General features: G+C 34.1%; 4 protein-coding genes across 10 annotated transcripts; 1 reads left to right on the forward strand and 3 right to left on the reverse strand.

The window, feature by feature from the left end:
* Window positions 1-1255: 1255 nt before the first annotated feature.
* Window positions 1256-7629, reverse strand: LOC123224503 (CAAX prenyl protease 1 homolog). The gene is made up of 14 exons (XM_044648188.1): window positions 7406-7629; window positions 6262-6409; window positions 6010-6094; window positions 5836-5931; window positions 5633-5698; window positions 5361-5459; window positions 5077-5190; window positions 4869-4979; window positions 4286-4348; window positions 3828-3920; window positions 2540-2653; window positions 2298-2369; window positions 2127-2192; window positions 1256-1612 (listed from the first exon to the last, which is right to left on the reverse strand). The coding sequence occupies exons 1-14, from the start codon at window positions 7434-7436 to the stop codon at window positions 1496-1498; spliced, it is 1275 nt and encodes a 424-aa protein (XP_044504123.1). The 5' UTR covers window positions 7437-7629; the 3' UTR covers window positions 1256-1495.
* A 1589-nt stretch (window positions 7630-9218) lies between these two features.
* On the reverse strand, window positions 9219-10855 carry LOC123223016. 2 transcript variants are annotated; one of them, XM_044646067.1, is made up of 5 exons: window positions 10437-10853; window positions 9968-10122; window positions 9818-9884; window positions 9624-9675; window positions 9219-9538 (listed from the first exon to the last, which is right to left on the reverse strand). In XM_044646067.1, exons 1-5 carry the CDS (start codon window positions 10795-10797, stop codon window positions 9445-9447), a joined length of 729 nt encoding a protein of 242 aa, XP_044502002.1. In that variant the 5' UTR covers window positions 10798-10853; the 3' UTR covers window positions 9219-9444. The 2 variants fall into 2 exon arrangements, with proteins under 2 accessions (XP_044502002.1, XP_044502003.1); XM_044646068.1 differs by having other exon boundaries at window positions 9438-9568; window positions 10437-10855.
* A 315-nt stretch (window positions 10856-11170) lies between these two features.
* LOC123223218 lies at window positions 11171-18443 on the forward strand. 3 transcript variants are annotated; one of them, XM_044646333.1, is made up of 11 exons: window positions 11171-12035; window positions 12171-12269; window positions 12369-12571; window positions 12779-12972; window positions 13100-13208; window positions 13335-13648; window positions 15019-15193; window positions 15278-15429; window positions 16086-16167; window positions 16294-17769; window positions 18104-18443. In XM_044646333.1, exons 1-11 carry the CDS (start codon window positions 11968-11970, stop codon window positions 18262-18264), a joined length of 3033 nt encoding a protein of 1010 aa, XP_044502268.1. In that variant the 5' UTR covers window positions 11171-11967; the 3' UTR covers window positions 18265-18443. The 3 variants fall into 3 exon arrangements, with proteins under 3 accessions (XP_044502268.1, XP_044502267.1, XP_044502266.1); XM_044646332.1 differs by having other exon boundaries at window positions 11171-11723; window positions 11798-12035; window positions 15019-15429; XM_044646331.1 differs by having other exon boundaries at window positions 15019-15429.
* A 667-nt stretch (window positions 18444-19110) lies between these two features.
* LOC123223219 (protein REVEILLE 3-like) lies at window positions 19111-24295 on the reverse strand. 4 transcript variants are annotated; one of them, XM_044646336.1, is made up of 9 exons: window positions 23725-24291; window positions 22904-22961; window positions 22133-22265; window positions 21625-21801; window positions 21379-21501; window positions 20343-20452; window positions 20105-20164; window positions 19470-19584; window positions 19111-19222 (listed from the first exon to the last, which is right to left on the reverse strand). In XM_044646336.1, exons 1-8 carry the CDS (start codon window positions 24009-24011, stop codon window positions 19477-19479), a joined length of 1056 nt encoding a protein of 351 aa, XP_044502271.1. In that variant the 5' UTR covers window positions 24012-24291; the 3' UTR covers window positions 19111-19222; window positions 19470-19476. The 4 variants fall into 4 exon arrangements, with proteins under 4 accessions (XP_044502271.1, XP_044502270.1, XP_044502272.1 ...); XM_044646335.1 differs by having other exon boundaries at window positions 19111-19225; XM_044646337.1 differs by having other exon boundaries at window positions 19111-19584; window positions 22142-22265; window positions 23725-24295.
* Between the last annotated feature and the right edge of the window lie 247 nt (window positions 24296-24542).

Consider the following 24542-nt stretch of genomic DNA (forward strand, 5'->3'; position numbering starts at 1 on the left):
ACGAGTCAATATATCCTAAAATGACAAAAATCAAAAAATCAAAAAATCAAAACTGAAATTTAAATTTTGTACGTTGAAATACCCTAGAATATCAACAATAAAAAAATCACTCAAAAATCTGAAAAGTACAAATTGATATATCTTGAAATTTGAATGACAAAAATCTGAAATAACAAAAATCGAAACTGAAATTCGAATTATATACATTGAAATACCCTAGAATATCAACAATCAAAAAATCGTTCAAAAATATGAAAAAACATATTTGAATTTCAAAAACTACACGTTTAAATAGCTTAGGAATGAGAAAACCGAAAAATCGATCTGAAATTTCGTAATTACATCGCAAAACACATCTAAAAAAACACAAATATAAAGAGACAAATGTCAAATTTGAAAACTACGTATCAAAAAACCCTAAAATAAGAAAAACAGATATGAAATTTAAAACTACACATTAAAAAACCCTATGTGTGAAAAATATCAATTTACCCCCTTATAAATTTTCCACTGTTAATAGCTCCAATATTTTTCCTTTGCGCCCTTATCAATTTTCTAATCTCTTACAAACTTTATAGTTTAAAAAAGTAAATTTCCACCCAACCCACAGTTTAGTGTAAAATTTTCCACAGACCCCCGTGGATCTCCCCCTCTTCCCCCTCCCCCTAAAATTTTGAAAATGCTAAATTTTCCCCCCACCCCACGGAACGCCGTGAAAGATTACCGTAACGCTGACAAATCTAACTCATTTTTCGACAAAAAATTGTCATTTCAACCAGTAATTTCAATACAAATCAAATTTAAATATCCAATAACACAAAACCCCTTAAGAAATTCAAACAAAACACCTAAAAATAAAAACATTTTTGTATTATTCAAAATCAGAACCCTAAACATTCAAACCTTAAAATCTCCCTCAAATCTCAACACTTTTAACAATAAATTGATTCAAACAAAAAGTGAAATGATATACTATTCTTATTTGTCATTTTCAATTGTTAAAAAATTTGAAAAGTCAACAAAAAATATAAAAACTCATTACATTTGTGGAAGACCCGTGAAAGATCCAAAATTTTCTTTGAATTTAAATAGTAAATCCATAAAAAATATGAAATTTATATATAAGGACAGTTTGATCATTTCTCAAATTGAAGACATTTTTACTTAATCTTTAGAGTTTTAAATAATTTCACTTAACACCCTTTAATTTTAGGCACTTATTATAATTTCCCAAAAACCTATTGCCAAAGTTATATTAAGCTGTAATGGGCCTGTGCTGGGGCAAATTTTTGACATTCAGGTTTAGCAAAACTTCAAAATGTACTGCATCATCACAAAATAGTATCCGGGTTCCCGGCAAATTTAAGTTCATACTTTCGTACAATACATACGGAAGCTCTAACGGGACTTGTACACGTTAACTTGTGATACAGCTGCCGCCCACAAGATTGCAGTTAACTGCTACCGATAACAATCCATGCAACCAGTCTTTCTATCAGTCTGATTTTTTATCAGGTTCGTCAATTGCAGCCAGTCTTTCGACAAGGGGTGGATGAGAATAGTGGTAAGCCGAATACCAAGGATCTGTATTCATTGCAGACAAATTTTCTTCCTGAAAAACCATTAAATATCAATCAGTATACCCACGTTCCTGCAAGTAATGTTCTGTTGTGATTCCAATGGTTTTAAGTTACAGATATCTATTTGAAGCAAAAATCATATACTTTAATATAACACCAGGCTTAACTGCTATTGGTCGGAGACCAATATGGATGCTCTACTTATACCCATTCATAAAACAATAGAGGAAGAAAATATTAATCCAGACAAATATTATCAGTCTAAAATTTTTAGGATGGTTATGAAACAGAAACAGATTCAAAGGACATGGAAAAGCAGGAACTAAATAACTAAAGATGATAAAGTGAAAGAAAGAAAGACAACAGATCAGAAAAACCTAGACATAAATTAACTAAAAACATATAAACTCTGGGAAGTTAGGCATTTAACTCCGACAGATTTGCAGAGAAAAATTATAGGACTCTTACCTCTTTTGCAAATCACTGGATAGATAAAATAGAATGACAATTTCTAATCAAGGAAGGCAGGAATGATAGGTAAATTACCTGTAATTTCACAAGACCAGCACGAAGAGCAGATGCATAACCAAGCTTCTTAGCAAAGGCATCAGCCTACATACAGAAATTATTACATCAACTAAGATTAAGTTTCAAACAGTTTTAAGTAGACAGAGAAAGAGATGGTACAAACCAGACTGCATTACAGTTAGAAAATACCTGAAATTCAAAAGATCGGCTAACAAGATTTAGACCAAAGCTTACTAGATGTTGGAGTGGGATCACAGTATGCTGCAGCAGGAGGAAGTATAGTAGACAATAAATTGCCGCAAATTGATAGCATCAAAAGGATGCATGAATAACACATCTAAGACCTACATCTTTGACAACTTCTGCTTAAGCCAAATTATCATAAAATAACCCCCTCCCCCCTTCTTCATTTTCATGAGAATTACAAATACCTGAAAGATTATGAGACCGATAAGAACTGGCTGTGTGTCAAATCCAAAACTTTGGAAGAGATCATTTGAGTTCCTCACAAGGGTATAACCTCCAAATTGCAAAAATGTAAGAATCTGCCAGTATCACATGAAAGCACCTTATCTTAGTCAATGGAAAAAAAAAAAAAATCCTTTTTTCTTTCCAACAAGTGAAAGAAGATCAGTTATATCCATATAAGTAACCATGAAACAGGCAAAAGATATATCTTATTATTAAACATTGCACAAGCAGCGGAAATAAAAAAGAACAACAGACAAGTAACAGCCCCATGGCATGAAACTAAATGCTTAACAGTTCATGGACTTCTGTGTTTGATCAGACTTCAGTGTTGTAAGAGATCAGAGCTAAAGATCAAAGATAAAAGACTGAAGGATACAAATAAGAGCCAAAAAAAAAAAACCATTTATCTTTGCACAATAAATCTGTAACACAGGATAAAAACTTAACCACATATTGGAGCCTACATTATCTCTACTAATTAATTAACTATAGACCAAATAAAATTTTATCACAATAAAACTTCATATCTGGGATAATGGGATTCAAACTACTAAATGAAAGCTATAAAGTGCAAGCTCACACTATTTTATCATTACTACATATTATAAAATTTCAAAGGAAAATTGAGACATGATTTATTTGCTCAAGAAATGCATCATTGTCTACAATAGCATAAATTCCTAGTAAATTACACAAAAATGCTCCGAAAAGCAACAGCATGAAAACACAACCAGTGAGATATTTGTTAATTTAACACTATAAATGAGACAGCAAAACGAGACGATAAGCCTCCCACAAGCTTCAAAATTCTTTCTTAAATTCCCCGACTCAAATTCAAACTGACACCTTCCTCCACTTATTTTGAGGAGTCTACCCAATATGCATCTGATACAGAAACCCCTTGACAAGAATTCCGAGATTTCAGTTTTGGCACCAAAACTACAGTGCAAAATGCCTCAGTATTTCCATTGATTTCATCCCAAGACATGGTGTTGTAATATTTGTAACCATGCTTATGAATATGTGTTGGAGCCTCGAAAATTAAAAATAGCTGAAAGGCTCTATTGAGATGTTAGACTAGTCTTCAACCAGAAAGTAGAGCAAGATGATGACAATAATTAATAATGAAACCCTACTCATGGCAAAGTAATATTCAGACTACAGAAAACTAACAACATAAGAAATAGAGACAAGGAAAAAAACAGAAATACAAAGAGAAGCCTTCACAAGAAAATAATAACTGCATACCTGAACGGCAATGAATGAGTACATTGTATGATTAAGCTTCCAGTGACCAAGTTCATGGGCAATAACAGCTACAATTTCCTCATCATTTTTGCACTGAAAAGCAAGGTTGATCAATTAAAGACATTTTCCTACTACAAAGAGAAGTCTGGACATATACAGTAACAATACAATAAGGAAGAAGCTACATTCTTGGAATAAGAGGTTATCCATAGTGCCAAAGAAAGATGCAAGTGGAATGAACCACAGAAATGAAAGGTTCTATCCACTTCAAATGAAAAAAATATTACACTAAAGTGCACAAGGTAATATCTAGTCATTTGATTAAACAGAAATAAAAAGCAGCGATTTGCTGCAAAGTCCCATGTTTAGTGAGAAAAAAATATTCATCAAATAAAAACATAAAAGGACAGATATAGAAAAGATGAAGATAATATTTTTCCGAATGAATGCATCCACACCTGCTGAATCAAGGTGTCATAAAGGACAATTCGTTTATTCTTAAAGAATCCATACATATAGGCCTGCACAGTATAGACAAGAGATGAATCAGCAAACACCAGGTACCAAATGTAAGGAGTACATACATAATGCAAAACCAGACAAGAAATTTTGTTAAAAATCTCTCTAAGATTGGTCAGAAACAGCAATAAAGAATGCATGTGCAACCCTCATTACTCCAACTACAACAGTATACAAACTTACCCATTTAGTGCCATTGCTTACTTTTTGCAACATTGCAACAATCTTATAAATTATATGGAAAAACTTTTCAAATAAAACTGATAAAACCATACTAGTTAAAGACATTCAAAAATAATGTTTGATGTAAAATCTTCAAAAAAAATTACCAAAAACGTTCAGGTCAACACTGCTCGATCATCAGTTGTCAACTGAATTTCCTCAACCAGTTTGACCAAGATAACATAGAAGATAATCATGGGGAAAAAAATTTGAAAATGCAAGAGTTAATTTCAGATCACAGTAAAACACAAAAACACCTGTAGGCAAAACCAAATAAATTTACAATGGTGAAATCCTCACATTGCTATGGCTTGACCTTGTAGACCCATCAACAACAAACAACTTCTTCAAAGGAAACTTGAGGGAAAAAGCAAGGTCCTCAATTTTATGCCTGAGCTCTCCTTCCGGAAGCTATTTGAGAACACAACCAAGTAAAAATAAATCAATAAGTCAAACCTGTGGCAGACACCAGAACAAATTATCCATAGAATAATTCATGACTACTTACAGGTGAAAACTTGTTAAACAGAGGAGCTATTAAAATGGGGTAAAGTGTCATCATCACAAGAGAAAGAACAAACATGAATCCCCAAAGATAGATGGCCAGATAAGGACCTCCTTTCTGTAACCGTGCAAATGAAAATATAACATAGTGAAAAAAAGAAATACAATAACAAAGAAACTGGATAGTAAATAAATAATTTTGTTAGAAGAAAAATACTTAAAGTAGGGTAAGTAATTATTCTAATCATAAAAGATTTCAAATGCTTAAAAAACACTAGCAGATCCTACCTGTACTATTATGATGATTGCAGAAACAATAGGTGGGCCAAGAATAGCAGCAAGACACATTCCTTTGAACATATCTCTAAAAAATAGCCACATAGTTTGCTGTAAAAGAAGATGAAAAAACCCAATATTAGAAAGCAGGAATAAATAATACAAAATAAAAAGGAATCTCAAAACATTTAGAAATTAATACCAATGCCATTTCCAAAATCAAGAGTTCATAACAAGAAACTATAAGACAAAAGTGAGCAGAAGATTCAAGTAGGAAAACAAACTTTATTAAAACCATGGCGAGCCTCAATCACAAAAGTTGAATAGAGAGAGAATGGCAAATCGGTGAGCTGCACAAAAATTTCAAAAACAATCACTACCACTGGATTGGAGTATAAGGTGTACAAATTAATTCTGTGTTAATATGGATTTTCATTGGTTATGAAGAAATAAAAAACCCATCTAGATCTTAGGTAGAGAATAACACCTGAGACCATAATGTAACACCAGCCAAAAATGCCAGGGTGTGTATTATTTCATTCTCTGCATCTAGACCGGCTAAAACCAATAAGTTACCGGATTTCTGCAGTAAGAAGAAAAACTAGATTGTGATAATTGGATTTCATGGGAAGGCTCATTAACACAACAACGAATTACTCACCTTCCAAAACCAAGGCAATATACCAAAGAACAAAATTGCTGAATCCATCAGTATGGTTACAAACTCATGAACAAAATGGAAGTTGCTGGAAATTGACATAGATGTATTAGCATAGAGCATTGTTGAAAACAAATAAGAATAAATTGATAAAAGGGAAATCGTCTGCAAGAAACAGGACAAGTTAAAGGTGGCTTAACAGTCAGATGACAATGTTAATCAATTGTATAATCAATGAAAATGACAGAGACACACCTTTTATCAAGACTATAGGCTCGAGACTTCTCGAATTTTTCTTGGCTGATTACTCCTTCCAAAGTTTTTGGGAGTGTTGGCAGTTTGAGTGCAGCATGTTGCCGCAAATCCAGGTACGTTTCAAAAAAATACATCAAGATCATAAAACCTGGAAGTATATGAATTTAGCAACACAAAACAATTATGTCAAAACAAAGCACAGAAGATTTAAAAGAAAGAACATTTACCATAAGAGTATAAACCTGTAAATTAGTTGTTGAAAAATATCAAAATAAACCCTATAAACTAAAGCCTGTAGCATGAAAATTCTGCAGCTTACAAAAACATCAGATAACCAGCTCATGAGTTTGGGCCAGTGGATTGACCTAGTTTCACTTCTTGTGATTTCATAACTACTTAGTTGTGACCCTTCCAAATCATATTGCAGACCAATCAAAAGTGCATTAAAATAAACCATACCAGTTTGTTCCATCTATCCCACTAAAGCTATCAAGTTCTTTGAAGAGAATTCATTTAAAAGAACACTTCTATGAAGTGAATTCATACCAGGTGTCCCTGAGTGGGTTCAAGAAAACTCAAATCCTTAAATCCAAGGTCAAACATGTCTTTCACACAATTAATAAAGTAAGAGGTTCCTCACCGTCTTTAACAATCCAATAAATTGCATTAGAATATGAAAATCTTTCCATCCGAATTCTATTACATTTTATTTCCCCAAAAATCATATCCAAATTCTACGCTACATTAACAAAATATAACAATACTCTTTGATTAATAACAAAAACAAAACCAATAAATAAAACCACAGAGCAACCAAGAAAACACTTTAGTGACAAAAACCACAGTGGGTTATTAAAGAATGGTCCACAAAAAAAAAAAAAAAATCATCCTGTTGTCAAAATAAGCAAAGAAAAAAGCCCTAAAATTGACAGTATATATCCGGAAAACTCAACACCTACAAAAATAAAGCGAGAAAATTATCATAATTCCAATAGAAATCATCATCAGACATGAAAAAAGGAAAAGGAAATCAACAGTACTTGATTTCAAAAGGCAAAGAAAAATGATTACAAGATCACTAAAAAATCTCAATCAAACAAGAATCAGTCAAGCGTGCAAATAAAATGAATAGAGAAATGCGTACCAACGACAGATTCCATGTAGGGAAACACCATGGCGAACGTTTTAGGTGGCGGTGGAGAGAGATGTTTCTGAGGGTATAAATAAAGACGTAGAGTGAAGCCTTGAGTTTTGTAATCTTTATTTCGGACAGTGATAGTGACTGCAAATGCAATTTACAGTGAAGCTTAAACGTAATGACCACGCGACGCCGTGTTAAGAAGACTAAAACACCGCTTCATTTTCATGTCATAACCCGCCGTTTCTACGTTACTTTTTGTTACCCATTCATTTTGTTCGAGAGTGATTTAGGTTTGGTTGAAAAACTTTTACACCCCTAATTAGATAAAAAACACTTTTCTACCCAAAAAAAAATTCTATTAAAAAATTAATTATAAGAGCAAAATAATACTTTTTTATCCTGTAATTTTGGCAAAAAATTAAAAATAATCCTTTCCGATAAAACTTAATTATTTTAAATATGACAATTTAATTTATAAAAAGTCTTGAAAATTAACAAACTAATTCTTAAAATCTTTAAAAAACCTAATTGCAATGTTGCTCCTTTGGAAAATCTTTTATTCATCTCATATATTTGAAATAACTATTATGACTCTAATCATTTGTAATGTGAATTTATAACTTTAATTTATTATATTCTAATTAGTTCTTTATAGGCATAATTGTTATTTTTTAAATTATAAATGGTATACCAAATTTAAAAAAACCCCTAAACTTTCTTTATCTTTCAAAAAGCTCTAAAATTATTATATTCACTCTTATATTTTAAAATTTTCATTATGACCTCAACAATTTGTAATATGAAATTTATATCTCTAATTTGTTGCGATTTATTTAATTTGTTGAGATAATAGCTTTCATTTTTAAACTATCAATTAAATAATTAAAATTTTCAAAATTTCAAAAACACCCCTTAAACTTTTTTAAATTCCTAAAAAATCCCTAAAATTTTCATTATTACCTTAATATTTTAAAAAATTATAATTTACTCTAAAACATATGATTTCTGTCATTGACACCCCGACCTATACTTCTTTTAATATAATTACTGCTATCACTTACTATTATTCTTGCCTTGAAATTAAGAAGACGAGAAAAAACGGCTGAGAGTGCAAGAAAAGAAAAATAAATAACTTCTTATATAATTTGTATATTTGAAAGGTTTATTTTAAATTTTTATCATTTTAAAGCTATATGATAATTTCAAAAATTAAACCATTTAAAGAAAAAATGGTAATTTCACTTAACATTTTTTCATTAATAAAATTTGATTTTAGTTAAGAAGATGTTGTTAAGGCCAAAGAAGGGCGGAGAGTATTCTTAGGCCAAATATTGGGTGGGACATGTAATTTACTTTATGTTTGATAATAATAATTAAGGATTGAATCAATTAATATGTAACTTGCTGTTCAATTTGAACAAACCCAAATTCAAGTTAGTATAAGTTCAAATAAATAAAACATAAAAAAATTATCAATAAATTTATTTTCTTTAACGACTTTTATTCATAATAGAGATATATTTATCTTTTCTCACAATTCAGTTTATGTTTCTCTAATAACCCTTATTCTTTTCTCAGATAACTTTCTCATAACTCATTATCAATTCAAACAAAGTCGAGATTGACCTTTTAGATTCGAATTAAACTTGAACCAACTCTTGTTTAGGGTTGATTTGAATCCACCTTTATTTGATATGTTATTTTATTCAAGAATAAATTTGATAGCTTTTAAATTGGCAATTCAATAATTTGTATTGCAATATGTTAGAACTTGTGAATCTACGAAGAGATGCATTAACATTTATAAAACAAGATATCACTGCAGAATTTCAATATGTATTTGAGAATTAAAATACTCTTATCTAAAAATTTTAGATTATATTTTTTTACAATTCAGAATTGTTTCCTGATATCAAGCAAAAATCTACTGTTGTACATGATCTCCACTCATGAAAGCTATAAGCATCTTGATTGACTTAACCTATTTCATCCCAATAATGGCAACCCTGTTGTGTCTAGAAGAAGGCCCTTCTACTGTTTCTTCAACCACCAGTCTTCCGATGCCAAAGCCCTCGGCTAGGCTTCAGAAGTTGCTTTAACAGTGTCATTTTGGGAACATTCCAGTGCTCCACATGCCTGAAGATTGTAATGACAACCAACATTCAACTGAAAAAATGGCATATTCAAAAGGGTAAAAAAAAGTTTGCCTTATTGCAGTTACCTGCATACTTTTCCAGTTTGTATATCGAAATAATACTCAGTATATCCAGTTGCTGCAACAAAGATGAACAATATCATGTTTCTCAAAATTATCAGTAGTTAGAAAAAGGTTTATCTAAGTTTTTTGCCTGTTTCTCATGTAATCATGCTTTTGATGCTGCAAACCTTCATACATTAAATGAAGCCAATACGCACCAGAAAGAATAGGCTTCCAGGGAAATGACATGATGCAACTAAATCGCCAGTGTCCGATTCCCTTATCCTGTGTTCAGATGCAATTCAATGCTAAAGTTAATAAGATCCCACTAGCTAAATTATGTGTTAAATTAGATTCCTCTAGCTTACCTCAAGATCCTCCCACTTCATGAGCTTCATATTTGACTTCTCGATAAGCAACCCAAAATTTGTACAGTTCCTTTTGAAACGGCGAAGCCCTCTAAAGGAACCTGCTGGATCGGCAAACTCACAATCCTCCTCATAAGCATCAAGGGTAAGGTTGCCTGAAATTTAAAGGCATGAACTTCTTAAGGCTGGGTTTATAGCCAACATCCCATTTTTTGTACCCATATGATGTGCAAAATTTTGGCAGTTCCCCTGTCAGATTTCTCACATCTAAGTTTGATATTATGCAAACCCATGAATTTTCGGCATTAAAGGATTATTAATATATCAGTAAAGGGCAAGAAATGAAGAGCACAGCTTGGAGAATACCTAGAGGCATAGCTTAATCTAATTAACGAATCACACAATCTGAAAATCACAGTTCAAAAAGGTAATAGCTTAAAAAATATTAGTAGATGAGACTTCTGCAAACCTGTGACAAAATAGGATCTTTCAAAATCTCGTTTAATAGTTTCCACAACGATTTCACGATCAACAAATTTTGACCCATCTATAGCAAGCTTGATATCATTTTCCCGTGGTTCAACATTAGACGGTGAACGGAGAAATGAAGCAGCAATTCCCAGAAGCTCGGAGCCATACCAAGCTATCTTAAGCAGTGCGTTTTGAGGCTCAGATTCTTGACTGGAGGATAAATTGTTTGGTGTGTTTTCTCTATTGCAGTAGATTCTGAAGATTTTGCGATTATAAGTTGGGTGGAAAATAACACAGTGGTATGGAAACTTGAAGAGGGGATTGTTGGTAGCAAAACTCGATGAGAGAAGAGCTGCCATTCGGGAAGGGAAAGAGTTGAAAGGCAGAGCATTCTTCTCCCGCGGGTTCCTTCTTTTAAATATCCGAGCATTAAGTAACCATAGCCACAGAAATGTAAATGATGTGACCCAATTAAAACTAAGGCCAATTGACTATTCCACCCATGGCTTAATGAAACCATTATTCTAACTCCTTTACCCACCACCATGGTTTTTGGATGGGTGAATAAATGAAGTTTTCAAAATTGAGGGCAAAAACCTTTATTCAAATTTAATGTCATAAATTTTAAAAATATAAGAGTGCGTGGCACGATAGACAGCGGCGCGTCTGTTTTACGAGAATTTTAATTTAATTTTTATTATATCTATAATTTTTTGGCGATGTGAAGGTGAAAAACGTCATTCCACAAGAGCAAGGGATGCCAATTGCCAGTCTCTCTTTCAGAACACTCTCTTTATCAAAACACACTCTCTCTTATCGATCAATCGTAAAAACGGGAAAGAGCTGAAAGGGTTTGAGATCAACAAACCCTAATTCTCTTCCTTTCTGTCTCTGTGTCCAGGTGTTCCTCTTCAAGAAAAGAAAACTTAGTTTTTGGGAGCTACTAGGTTAGATAACTGCAAACCCTAGAGTTCATGTCATCGGCTCTTATTAGGAGGTTAGTTTATCGTAAGAATTTGAGGACAATTGGAGGTAATTGATCGGATTATATGGAGTAAGATGCGAGATTGAAGTGCTGATAAGAGATAAGAGAAATGATGCACTGAAACTCTGCGCTTATTCGAGTGGGAGGGACAATTTTGGTAGCGACGATTCGGGTTGGTTTTGATTGTTGATTCAGCGAATCAGGGGATGGAATAGTTTAAATTCAACTGCTATATTAGCTCTTGATTTGTGATAGATGTAGATATTAATACCAGCGGATATCAATGGATGATGCTAAGCGGTAATAAGCCTGTTAATTGCACCACAATATCTGATTTTCCAGTGTGAATTAATGGGTTTCTTTTTTCTTTGAAGGGATAGCATTGAGTAGATAGATATAATAGCCATTGAGGTAAGTGGATTTAAGAGTTTTCTGCGGTTAACTTAGGCCTGTATTGTTTCCGGCGATTGGTGTAATTGGTAGTTGAAGAAATATATTCATCAGACTCTGCCTTTCGCTATTGTTTTCTGTAAAATCTTACAAAATGAGCTTAGAAAATGAAGACAAACACACTCTGGATCAGCCTGCTGAGACAAACAATGAATCACAACGGTAGCCTACTCTTACTGATTGAATTTTGATTATCAGTTTGATTGTATTAATAGTTTTCTTTTCTTTCTTTTTTTTTTTGGGTCATCTTCGTTAATTTTGGTTGGCTATAATAAATTTGTGCTGATTATTGTTCAGGAAGTTAAAAATTACGTATTCAAGAGATTTTCTACTATCATTTAGTGAACTGGATGTTTGCAAAAAGCTACCCGGTGGATTTGATCAATCTCTTTTGAGGTAACTTGCATATTATATATGGAGTTGCCTTTTGTTTCTGCTGTTATATATAACACTATTGATATTTAGTGTTTCTAATGTATTCTTTTTATTGCTTAGTGAATTTGAGGATGCTCCTGGAGATAGACAAAAAACTCCCGGTGGGTTGTCGCTGCATAGTTTCAGGAGAAATGAGTATGGTTCTTCACCACCTACAAGAGGGGAATCTGGTAATTTTTCTCGGGGAATCCATGGAAGGTGGGATAGTCGTTCTTCAGGACGGGGTGATAGGGATAGTGACTTGCAATCTGATTGGGATTCAGGTAATTTTTTAAATATTTAGGTTGAAAAATTCAAATTGTGCCTGCACAGATTGCGTTATCATGGACCATTCAGTTTTGCTGTTTTGTGGTGCCAAGATTTCACTAGGTTGTATGTGTTTTATTTTTTCTTAATTTGTCTCTTTTCTATTTTCCTGAAATATTTGTATCTTCCAAGTTCTGACCTGTAATTGCACTATCAAAATTTAGAATCTGGAAGGCATTATGGCAATCAATCTCGGCGGTCTTTGCAAGTTCCTGAGCAAGATGGACTTCTTGGAAGTGGTTCATTTGCAAGGCCATCTGGATATGCAGCAGGAGCATCTACTCTAAAGTTTCGAGCTAATGATCACTACCAGCTGAACAGGAGTAATGAGTCATATCATCCACCACGCCCTTACAAGGTTGAGGTTGCACTACTTTGTTTCTTGTCATTGATGATGAACATATGCTAGGAACATGGTGCTCATAATTTTGGATTTTTTCGCTCTTTATATTTTTTGCTTATTTATTTTTTGCTATATTTTTCAGGCTGTACCTCACTCTCGGAGGGAAACTAATGATTCATATAATGAAGAAACATTCGGTACTTCTGAATGTACAAGCGAGGATAGAGCAGAAGAGGAAAGAAAGAGAAGAGGTAAATTCTCATGTTTTTATTACTTTTTTTTTTTTTTTTACTCTGTTCTATTACATATCGAGGTTGGAGAAATGATTATCTGTCTTTGACCAAATTCAAGTTAAAATTTGATGACTTACATTGCAGCTTCCTTTGAGATTATGAGAAAGGAACAGCAGAAAGCCTTTCAAGAAAAGCAAAAAGTTAATCCAGAGAAGCGTAAGGATGAATTTGATATTATGACTTTGCTGGAGGATTCCAAAGATGATGAGGGAATTTCAAATAAAAGCAATCAATTTGATAAACCTGTGATTACAAATGCTCCAAATGCTGATTCTAACAAACCTGTTCTCCCATCACAAACTCCTGCATCCAGACCACTTGTGCCTCCAGGTTTTTCAAATGCAACTTTGGAAAGGAATATGGGAACCAAAACTATAACTCATCTCCCTTCATTAGAGGTAAGTTCTTTTCCTTTTTTTTTTTTTCTGATTTAATGAATGTTTGGTTCTTTACCCTTTTTTTTTGTCCGATTTAATGAATGTTTGGTTCTCTTGTATTAACTTGTTTGTTTTTGGTTGCTGATTCAATGAGTATTGTATACAATCTGCATAGTACTTGAATTGCTTTATTCTTGTCTTAAAGGATTGCTTTATAACATTTTGAACTCTTTAATCTGTAAACTTGCATCACCTTTTTTATGTTATGAAATATTTTCTATAATGCAATCGGATGGTTATACTGTTTAAACTGCAATGATTGTGAATGAATAATCAGTTTCATTTATTCTGAAAAATGCCTAGTCGACATGCACCCATTCCTGTCCCCCCTCTCCATTATTCTGCACATGCCTATCCACAGTGTTATATGTGAGGCCACCTACATGAGCTGTAGTTATCTTTCACGAGTTTCTTGGCTACCAAAATTTAGGTGCTGTAAGTGGCCTCAAACGAGAACTCAGTGTACATTAGAAAGATTAAAGGATCTCTGCCTATCAAGAGAAAGAACAAGACGCGTTGTATTTAAACTTTATGCCACCTGCAAATTAGTTGAATACAGAGAAGAAAACTGTTGTTTCCAGTTGTTTTAGTTATTTTGGCTATGTTGCTAGAGGTGGAGTTTGTTCTCCCATAATTTATAAAATAGTGAAGTAGAGGATGGTGTAAATCAGAACACCATAGTTTATTTATCTTTTGACCTATGCATAACTTGTTTTTCTCACATTTAAAGGGAAAATTTTTGAAACAGCTTAGATTTTAGTTAAAATAAGTAGAGTCTAGACCATATTATTGCTACCCTTTATCTTGACATCTTTGCTGTGCTGTTTTTACTTTTTCTGCATCTTCCTGCCCTCAAGACACCTTAACCCCTCATTAGAGATTGGTTTAGGCATTAGGTTTCTAATATTTAGACTTGCAGCTGGACTGGACCCTGATAACTGAGTCTATTAAATAGAGGGTCGGTCTGGCAAATGGATCTCTAAGTTTTGGACTTAGTAAAAGCTCAGAGCAAAACAATAGTATCAATAGCTTCTGTGTTCTAGTAAAATTGTTGAAGTCATTCACACAGAAATTGTGGCAGTCTGGGTGTGGTTTTGTCATCTGCCTAAAAAATTGGGCAGGACCAGAAAGATTTACTTTTTTGTTCTGATTCTGCTTGTACAGCTTCTCTGCTGATTAAACAATGAAGTTGTTATTTTGTGGCTCATTGATCAATGTGTGTTCTTGTTTATCATGATGGGCAAACTATGCTTTGGTATATGCTGACCCAAGAGGAGTCTTATCTTGCTAAGTTTTATTAAAAGCATGCATGTCTCTTGTTTTTTGTGTAGGATGGAAGTTCTGAACATGAGGATGGTATCTTGCATGCCAAAGGCAACCTTCTGTCAAGTGGCTTATTTGATAATGAGGACAAGCCATCTGCAGAACAATTTAGCCCACGTGAAAGTATGAGTATATATGTTTCAGCAAATAGCAAGAGTGGTAAAGTTCAAAATTTCACTTCAGGTATAGATGTGTCCAATAAGACAACAGGCCCGGAGGGTCAAATATACAAGAGTTCTAATCTTCTGAAAACCTTTGAAGCATCAGAGGAAAGTGTAGGTGTAGATGTTGATGTTGAAAAGGTCACAGACAATAAAATTGTCTCTGAATCAAGTCAAGATCAGTCATCTTCAATTCTTCATAAGCTTTTTGGTAATGTTTTGACAGTTAATAGTGGTGGCTTCAATACTCTTGTTGAGGTAATAGTCATTCATTGTGACATTGGAGACAAGTTCTTTTCATACTCACATATTATATAAAAATTTATTAGATATGGAGATGCTCTTTATGATTTATCATAAATCATAGATGGTAGTAAATATCACCAGGTTTTGTGCACTTAAATTTTACTGGTGATCTAGTTTATATCTTTATCCAGGTGTTAGGGATTAGGTTGCTTCCATTTTAATATTACCTCTTAATCACATGCTTAACGGAATAGTATAATTGTACCATGTTGGCAAAGCAAGGACCTCTCTTGTTAGATAAATCATGCCATTCTATAATCACAAATTTATTCAATAATAAAATAAAGGCATGCCATCTTACCTCAAAACTATATTGAATGCTCTCCATCAGGTAGCTTCAGTTCTCTATGGAAACAATTTTGCCAGCTGGGTGAAGTATTTTGTAATTTGCATCCTGTAGTCTAAGTTAAACTTTTTGGATCATACTATGATTTTTTACAGTTTTTCTTTTACTTTTTTTTTTTCCTAAATGTCGTGGCAATTACTGAAAAATGATATACTCAACCAGAAAAGTTGTCTGGTTGGGTATACCACTTCTGGTTTTTGATTAACTGAAAAATCTTAGTATGAAAGCATCTGAACCCCTTCAATGTCTTTTGTGACTGTAGCATCATGATGGTAAAACAGATGGCATTTCGAGTCCTCAGGCTGTCCAATCTTCCAAGTTTGCTCATTGGTTTCTTGATGAAGGTATTCCAAAATACTTAATTGATGTTTCAATTTTTTGACTCTGAAAATTTAATATTTTTGTGCTTAGATGTCAAGTAATATGGTTTAAGCTCAGGCAATTTATATGCAAATATCTTTTTGCTGCAGAAAAGAAACCAGCTGATGAAGATTCCTCTGGCAAGCCAAATGATTTGCTCTCACTAATTGTTGGTAGTGAAAAAGGTGGATCACAACCTTCTGATGTGAATGCTGAAAGGCACATCTCAACCAATTTCCCCGTCCAAAACCTAGAGCTTGCAGACAGACATCTGGCATCAAATCTAACTTCTGCTACGATAAAAAACTCTGAGCAATTGGTTGATAGTAATATCAATAAAACCAATAAAACAGCAGCTGTCCTCACATGTGAAGACCTTGAACAATCCATTCTATCAGAAATTAGTACTAGTGATGCAACCTTGCCGCCTTCTATGCAAGGTGGGGAGAGCATTGGTGAGGCAGAGACTGAACAGAGAAAGGCAAATGTTGATGATCATGCATCTCAGCACCTCCTTGCATTGTTACAAAAGGGAACGTGCCCGACAGATGTGACACCATTCCCTGGTCTAGATATCAAGTCTCAAAACAAACAATTTAATAGGGAAGTAGCAAATATTGACAATGCACTTCCTGATTTGAGGGACACCAATGCTGAACTTGTTTCCAATTCAAGGAAGAGTCTGACACTTGAAACACTTTTTGGTACAGCTTTTATGAAGGAATTACAATCAGTAGGGGCACCTTCATCTGCTCAAAAAGGTTCAGTTGTGTCTTCAAGAGTTGATATATCGGAAATTCATGATGGTTTCCTTTATTCTAAAGTTGAAGTTGGTGGCTTTGATGATCACCGAACTGAAATAGATTCACCACGACTTCGAAATGAGTTAGAATTAAAAGTTGGTGGCTTTGATGGGCCTGTCGATATTCAACTCCCTGAAGAGGATAGCTTGATCTCTCTTGGTGATCGTACAAAACACCTTACGAACTCATCCAAAACAGATTTTTTTCCCTCCCTCACTGCACAAGTTGACATTCCTGAAAAACTAGCAGCTCTAAATTCTGTCTATGGGGACGGAGGCCCCATTACTGTTCAAGAAGGTTCACCTTTCCTTCGTGGTTCTTATGATGCAAGGGAGGCTGATATTTTGCATCATAATCTGCAAATCCAACCGTCATCACCACTGCTTCACCCACAGTTAAATCATGTGGGACCATTATTCAATCCACTAGAGCCTCATCCTGCTAACATAAATTCTCAGATGAAGTTCAGGGGCCCAGAAGACATCATCCATAATGATTCTCCACCCGCTCATCAATTTCCTGCAAATATGCTCCGTCCTCCTTTCCATCACCCCCGCACTGTACTCCCTGGATTTGATCCTTCTGCCCACAATCAGCATCATATGTTATCACAGATACACATGACAGGAAGGTTTCCTCCACCTCACCTACTGCAAGGATTTGCCAGCAGTCTTCATTCAAACAATCAAATGCCCGGTTTTGTACCAGAAATGAACCCAATTCAAGGCTTCCCTTTTGGTCCTCAACAGCCCAATTTTGCTGGTCATGGAATGCTACCACCAGGTAACCACCTCTTTGTTTTTATTTGTGTACATTGTTTTTGTTGGTACTAATAATTATTTTCTAAATTTTTAGGTTGGAAAACTAGATTTTACAGAATATGCATCTTAAATGACTAAAGAAAATGATAAACATGTGTCAATGTGTAAAACCTAATTTATCTCATATAACAGAATTGTCAATATGTAAAACCTGACTTTCTAAGGTAGCCCATTCACCAAGTTCTGTTAACCAATGATTTTGGTTTTTCAATTTTGAAGAAACATGTGTTATCATGTGGCTCTAGAAAATAATATGTGCATTTTACTATTAATCCTTTGCTTTAATAAATGTGCAGCTGCTGATGTTGGGGTTGGAGCCAATAGTCCAGAGACACTAAAAAGGCTTCTTGAGATGGAGTTCAGATCAAACACAAAGCAGATTCACCCATTAGCTGCAGCTGGCAATAAGCAGGGGATGTATAACTATGAGGTAGACATGGGTTTCAGGTATAGGTAGTGGATCTGGATTATGTTTTTGTATATTGTGCTATTGTCATCCACACTTGCTCAGATCTGCAACTATTTGCGTGGAGGGTGAGTTTAACATGCTTTTTTTTTTCTTCCTGAGCTATTGCCTGCGTAGGTGTAATTAATGGAATTTTCATGGTTTTAGTAGCTTTTGTTTGGTTTTTTCTATTTGCTCTTAATTCATCCCTGATTTTCAGATGGTTTTAACTTTGTCTGTGGATAAAATCAACTTGTCGTCGTAATTCTGTAAAGCGAAAAATCAAGGAGGCGCTTGGAAGTAAAATAGATCTCATTTACTTTTCTTCACATCACATTGGCTATAAGCCACAGATAGAATTTTGAGCTCTTAGTTGTCTTACATAAATATAGGTCTAACGGGTTTCTTGTAGGACGAATTTATTTTGAATTTTTTATTCTTCTACTTTTTGTAACCTCGTTTACAACTTTAGCAAATTGTGGGTGATTTTAAGCTCTTGTTTTAGGTTTTTTAAGCTTAAAACTTTAAAATTTTCTTATATAAGTTAGGATTATTTCATTTGTAGGTCTTTCACCCACAAACCTGTCTGATGGGTTGAAGGACAGGGTATTTTTAATTTTCGGAATTCTAATATTTTCCCTTTGATTCAAAAATATCTAATTTTTTAAACTTATTTTTTATTATTATTATTATTATTATTATTACAAAATTGGATTCTAAATCGAGCGAGGAGTCTTTATTTTAAACAGTAGTATCATGGGTTTTATTTCTTTTTTATTAGTACCTGCCTAATTTTATGTTTGGAATTTGTTCTCAACGACTATATATATGAGACGGGAAAAAACCAACAGGAAGTAATAGTACCATAGTCAAAACTCGCTTATACTCAAATCTCTATACATGCCGGCCCTCTTAATAAAAAGCCTTGAAAATGATCTTGCACCAGCGCTGCCACCACCACCACCACCACCACCTAGTATCAAATATAAACAAAAAAATTTCACTATCGTATACACAAATCAAAAAGCATTTGCCTACAATCCAACCGTGCCATTGGCTAACCGTCTTCTAGACAAACGCCACCACCACATATAGTCATATGAATATTCACTTCATTCTACAACGCCGTCGGAAAATCTCAAACGGAGTTCACTTTGGCTGGAATTCAATGTTTAAGGCCTGCTGATAAATCATAATGCAAAATATCTTCTTATTACCTTTCCTTCACACAGATGGAATGGCACTTTCTGATTTAGCAACATGCATAATATTGTAAGGACGACTCAATTTGGCTCTCTCCGATTCCGCGTCATAAAGTGGTAGCATCCTTCTCTGCATCCATTTCATATTTTATTTGATAAGAGGAAAAATCAAAGAGCTAAAAAAAAACTGTATTCTATCAGAATGAATATATTAGATCACACAACTTGCTGCTGTAATTTCATTGGATTGCATCCACCCAAAGAATAAGAAACTATGACTTTAACAAAAACGAAACTGGGCACTGGAATTAAAATCTGTGTCGACAAACATGGTAATAATGAATACTTCAAAAACTAACACGAGGTTAGATCAATATGCAAAAGATAATGACGTGAATGTATATCATCACCTACATGGCTTTGCATGATGTCAATGACCACAGGAAAAAACAAGTTCTAGCGCTTGATACAGCGCCCCATCATCAATACACTATTAAGCTATCATTCATGAAAGTCAGCAGCTCAGAAATACTATACCAGATTACATTCGACTGTTCACATAATCAGCGTCAAGAAAGAATAAATACCAAGGCAAACCTGAACATATGTATTAATATGGGCTGCAAATGAGGAAAGGGAAAAGCACTTACATGTTCCTCAAACTCAGGACTTGTCAAATTGATGGCAAGATTTCTCATCAACAACAATGCCTAGGAAAAACCATATAACACGTTTTAAATTTCTATAGGTAAGAAAGGGAAAAGAGGAGAAACGGGGAAGATGAAATCATGTACTAGTAGCTGGTTCCCAAACATTATTTCTGGTACCACCAAAAAGTATTACTACATCAACCAAATGGACGATAGGTATTCATTTGAAAAGACTTACAGTTTCAAAATTTATTGGGTCCATCTGCCTAAGTCTCTGAACATGACCAGTCGCATTGGGGTCAAAAACACTGCCAATGAAACTGTAAACCTGAGCAAAATCTGGCATAGCTGCACAAAGGAAAGGATTTTTCATTAATGGAAATATTCAGGAGGACAAAAATAATGCTGGAGAAAAGGAATAATGTCAAAAAACTTCAATTGGCATAAAGACATTATTATATTTGGGGGAACATTAGTCTTTCACGCTTTATGATATCTTAGAACAGGTAGAAGCACAGGCTAGTCACAAAATAACATGCACCACCAATTTGAGTACAGCCCTTTAAGAATGGCAAAAGAAGAAAGGATGACCCCGGTAAGTAACAACTTGTGACAATTACATGGACAACAAGTAGTATGATGAAAAACTTCTAATGATAATATTTGTATATGCATAAAAAATGCAATTGAGTCCATCCAAATGCTTCCAATGCATTTTCAACATTGAGGTCAAATTGTCTAAGGATGCCCTCCATGAGCAGCCAACAAAAATGATATTACATAACAAATGCACATTGGCATTGCTCATATAGTGTGAAATTGAAGAAACATATCAAAAGCTAGATCACATTTGAATTACACAACTAACCAAAAATGATCATTCATTTCCTACAAATTGCAATCCTATATTCATGCAAGCTAGCAAATCAAACTTAAATAAACTTTAAACAAACAAACCAAAGCTTTATGAATTTTTTTCTACTGTAATAAACAACTTCATTTTGATGAATAATAGATGTAAACTTTAGTTGAATATTGTGGTTCTTGTCAATAGTGAGAATGAAACCCGGTACAGTCACCCACCCAACCCTTTGTGAGAGTCATTAACAACTTCTATAAAAATATTAGCAGTACTAAAAATATGGTGCATACGAAGAAAACATCCTCTCACTAATAATGCAGTTAGTAGGTGAGGCATTCATGTCGTAAGAATGCCTGTACCTCAACTGCAAATAGAATGTTTGTCAAGCTTAAATTAAAAGAAAAATACAAACCTCTGGTTGGTTTTCTATCCCCTTGATCAATTGCTTCACCAACAGGCCGAGGTCTTGGAGTGCTTTCATTACTACTACTGTAGCAATTATGAGCAATAGTTGATCCAGCCAATCCAACATCATCTTAGGAACCAGATAATTAAGATATTATTAGATCATTAATACTTCACATTTATGCTGCAACATAAGATTTCCATGAGGGGGAAAAGAACAAGTTATTGAAAATGCAGTAGGAACAATTAATACCTTTAGCCACTTGCGACACATTTACTGGTGGAGTTGAGTTAAAACTCCGGGAAGACAAGGCCGCACCGGGATATGGATTCGCAAGAACTGACGATGACTCTGGACCGTAAACATAACCTGTCTCAAGCAATGCTGTCGAAGATTGATATGGGCCAGCAACTTGGGATGCAACAGGAGCTGCCAGATACACACATATAAGCAATAACTTCAAGAATCAAGCACTGGATAGACATCTATATGGTTATGACCGCCCCTTTACTTTTAACACAAATTATGACTCCAGTAGTATGTCATTGACTCAGAACACTTTGATTGGCCAAGATTACATCTGGCACTGCTATTTCCAATGAGCAATACTTAGCTTTGGGAGGTGTAATCTTAGCTATTGAAAGTGCTTTAATTAATTGTTTAAAACTTGGGTCATAATTTGTGCAGAAATAAAAGAGAGATCATTAATCCCACCCCTACAATATATCCATAAAAAATAAACAAAGATCAAATGATTCACCATATGGACCATTTTTAGGTGCTTTTTGTGGGTATGGATGTGCTGCTTTCCTCTTTGGCCGAGGGGGAGGTACATGTTCACTTGTCCCATTCTTTTGAACCTTAAGAAAGTACTTCTGTGCATGGCTTCTTATCTGTCAAGCTTAGATTTATTAACGAACAGATCGATGAAGATGTGTAATCCACTGCTATGGAATGGACAAAAAGAACTACAAACAAACATGATTATCAGGAGGCTCTAATCATAATTTTGAGAAATAGGATAAGTCAAGCTATTTTACAGAAATTATTCATCAGATATTGACCACCACACAATTTAAATTAAAGTTTTCCACTCATCTGTTAGAAGATGTAAGAACTTTATTATGATCAAGTCATACAGGTTAAAATAGAACTAAAAGAATTTCCACATAATAGCACAATATTGGAAGCAGTAAGAAGACATGTGCACGGTATCTACACATCTTACTCCAATAACACACTGCAGATAGCATGAGTATATTCTGTTGTCACAAAGTACTAGAGCTATGGAAATTCAGCAAATGAGCCTAATGATTTTTAACTAGCTAAACAAGACTCAAGTAAGCTACCGTTTTCTGATAGAACAACAAATTTAACATAAGATTAAACATGAAAACCATATCAAGACAAAAATGCGTATATAACAGGTTTAAACTACAGAAATCAAGCAGAAAGTGTAAAAAACTTGGCCTGCCTTGATACTTTTTTATATGGATAAACAAGATAAATTCATATAGGAATATGAATTTACCTGGATGACTGTTTTGGACCCAATAAATGCTTCAATCTTCTTCCAGTCCCTGTCAAATCTGGCACCAAGAAAACAATATAAAAAAGAAAGTTCCACATCAGTATGCCAGATTCCAAAGGAAAAAAAACACACTACAAATTAGGCTATGATGTAGAAGGTGACTCAAATAACCTCGAAGTGAAGTGACGCTAACTTCTAATAACTCTAATTATGTTCTTCCATGCATCCACTGGACTACCTTTTTCTACCAAATTCCACCTTAAGATTAAATTTCAGGCATTCTAATATTTAAGTCTGTTAATTTAAATCAAATATCAAATTAAAAATATCTACAGAATATAGTAGCCCAAACATATAGCCAAAGACAAGAATGGCATTCTCATTCCTGTTATTATCAAACAACACCACCAATCCATCAATCACTGGAACATTGACAGATAAAATTAAACAAAAAAACTGAATTGCACTCATGAAAATTTGATAAAGCAAAACTGTACAGCAAGCGCAATCTAAAGGAAACTCAACTAAACCAATCAAAATCCATAGCAAAATCAAATAAAACATCACTAAATAATCATTCACGTCACAGACTGTCAAAACAAAAAGATAACACTAATAACAATAAGGACACCAATTTCTAAATCTAGAATCATCGATAGTAGAGAAAAAAAAAAAACAATATCGAAACTACCATGTTTTCTTCATAAATTTTCTCACCAACCAAAACAAGCATAAGATACTTGACTAATCAACACTAAATTCGCAGCATAATAAACAAATGTTTTTTGAAAAAAGAAAATTAAAATTAGAATATGACTTACAGTTGGAGAGCTTCTAGAAACTTGTCATGCTCTTGATCGGTCCAGCTCTCTCTAGACTTAGTAATCGTATATGGTTTTCGAATCTTCTTGCTCGGATCTTCCGCAAACGACATCGTATTAGTACTCGCAGTTTTAGTCGATGACGTAGTAGTACTAGTACTACTATTTGTTGTCGAAGTTGTAGTATTGTTAGCTGTTGGTGGCTGAGAATTGAAGCCAGAATAAGACCTATTCATTGGATCAAAGAAGAAAAATCCTTGAGCCGGGTTCGGATTCACGGACACCATAGGCTGACAGAAAAGATAAATGTTTTTCCTCTTTCTGTTTTTCCTTGTTCTGCCGTAAAAACTTTGCTTGCGTTTTGTTCTTTTAAAAATCAGAAAGGCACGAGTAGAGCAGGCTACAAGATGGGAGCGAGCTTTTATAGACTGTGGGCGTGGTGAGATTTGGGACGAAACTGACGTTACACACAGAAAGCCGACGTACACGTGGCTTTCATCTGGTTGTCTTGCTTTGCTGAGACCCGGACCATTCGTTCTGTAACGAGTGGCACTGTCTACACCACCTAGTTAAGTAGTTAAGGGAGGGATGGCGGTTGTCCTGGCTAACTTTGCCGCAATAATAAAATAATTTAAATGAAAATGAAAATAAACTAATAAATAAATTTGACTTGCTTGTTTGGACAATTCAGTAAATCACTATGCAGCAATTAGGTTGTTTAGTTTTGTTTTAGTTGTTTTTAAAAAATAACATTATTTATTTTATTAATAATATTATTTTTTTTGTCACTAATATTATTCATTATTCAGAGATATTAT

The sequence above is a fragment of the Mangifera indica genome, chromosome 8 (assembly GCF_011075055.1).
Source record: "Mangifera indica cultivar Alphonso chromosome 8, CATAS_Mindica_2.1, whole genome shotgun sequence".
NCBI classification, from domain to species: domain Eukaryota; kingdom Viridiplantae; phylum Streptophyta; class Magnoliopsida; order Sapindales; family Anacardiaceae; genus Mangifera; species Mangifera indica.

Excerpts from the sequence above, each read along its gene's own strand:
- LOC123223219 (XM_044646336.1), bottom strand. The coding sequence starts at position 24,011 with ATGGTGTCCGTGAATCCGAACCCGGCTCAAGGATTTTTCTTCTTTGAT. Across the intron at positions 20,453-21,378 it reads GGATAGAAAACCAACCAGAG|CTATGCCAGATTTTGCTCAG; the intron begins GTTTGTATTTTT and ends TCCTTTGTGCAG. Across the intron at positions 19,585-20,104 it reads GTCCTGAGTTTGAGGAACAT|AGAAGGATGCTACCACTTTA; the intron begins GTAAGTGCTTTT and ends AAATGGATGCAG.
- LOC123223016 (XM_044646067.1), bottom strand. The coding sequence starts at position 10,797 with ATGGCAGCTCTTCTCTCATCGAGTTTTGCTACCAACAATCCCCTCTTC. Across the intron at positions 10,123-10,436 it reads AAGATCCTATTTTGTCACAG|GCAACCTTACCCTTGATGCT; the intron begins GTTTGCAGAAGT and ends TTTAAATTTCAG. Across the intron at positions 9,539-9,623 it reads CAAACTGGAAAAGTATGCAG|GCATGTGGAGCACTGGAATG; the intron begins GTAACTGCAATA and ends TACAATCTTCAG.
- LOC123224503 (XM_044648188.1), bottom strand. The coding sequence starts at position 7,436 with ATGGTGTTTCCCTACATGGAATCTGTCGTTG. Across the intron at positions 5,932-6,009 it reads TATTGCCTTGGTTTTGGAAG|AAATCCGGTAACTTATTGGT; the intron begins GTGAGTAATTCG and ends TTCTTACTGCAG. Across the intron at positions 4,980-5,076 it reads TGTTTAACAAGTTTTCACCT|CTTCCGGAAGGAGAGCTCAG; the intron begins GTAAGTAGTCAT and ends GTTCTCAAATAG.
- LOC123223218 (XM_044646331.1), top strand. The coding sequence starts at position 11,968 with ATGAGCTTAGAAAATGAAGACAAACACACTCTGGATCAGCCTGCTGAG. Across the intron at positions 13,649-15,018 it reads CTCATCTCCCTTCATTAGAG|GATGGAAGTTCTGAACATGA; the intron begins GTAAGTTCTTTT and ends TTTTTTGTGTAG. Across the intron at positions 15,430-16,085 it reads GCTTCAATACTCTTGTTGAG|CATCATGATGGTAAAACAGA; the intron begins GTAATAGTCATT and ends TTGTGACTGTAG.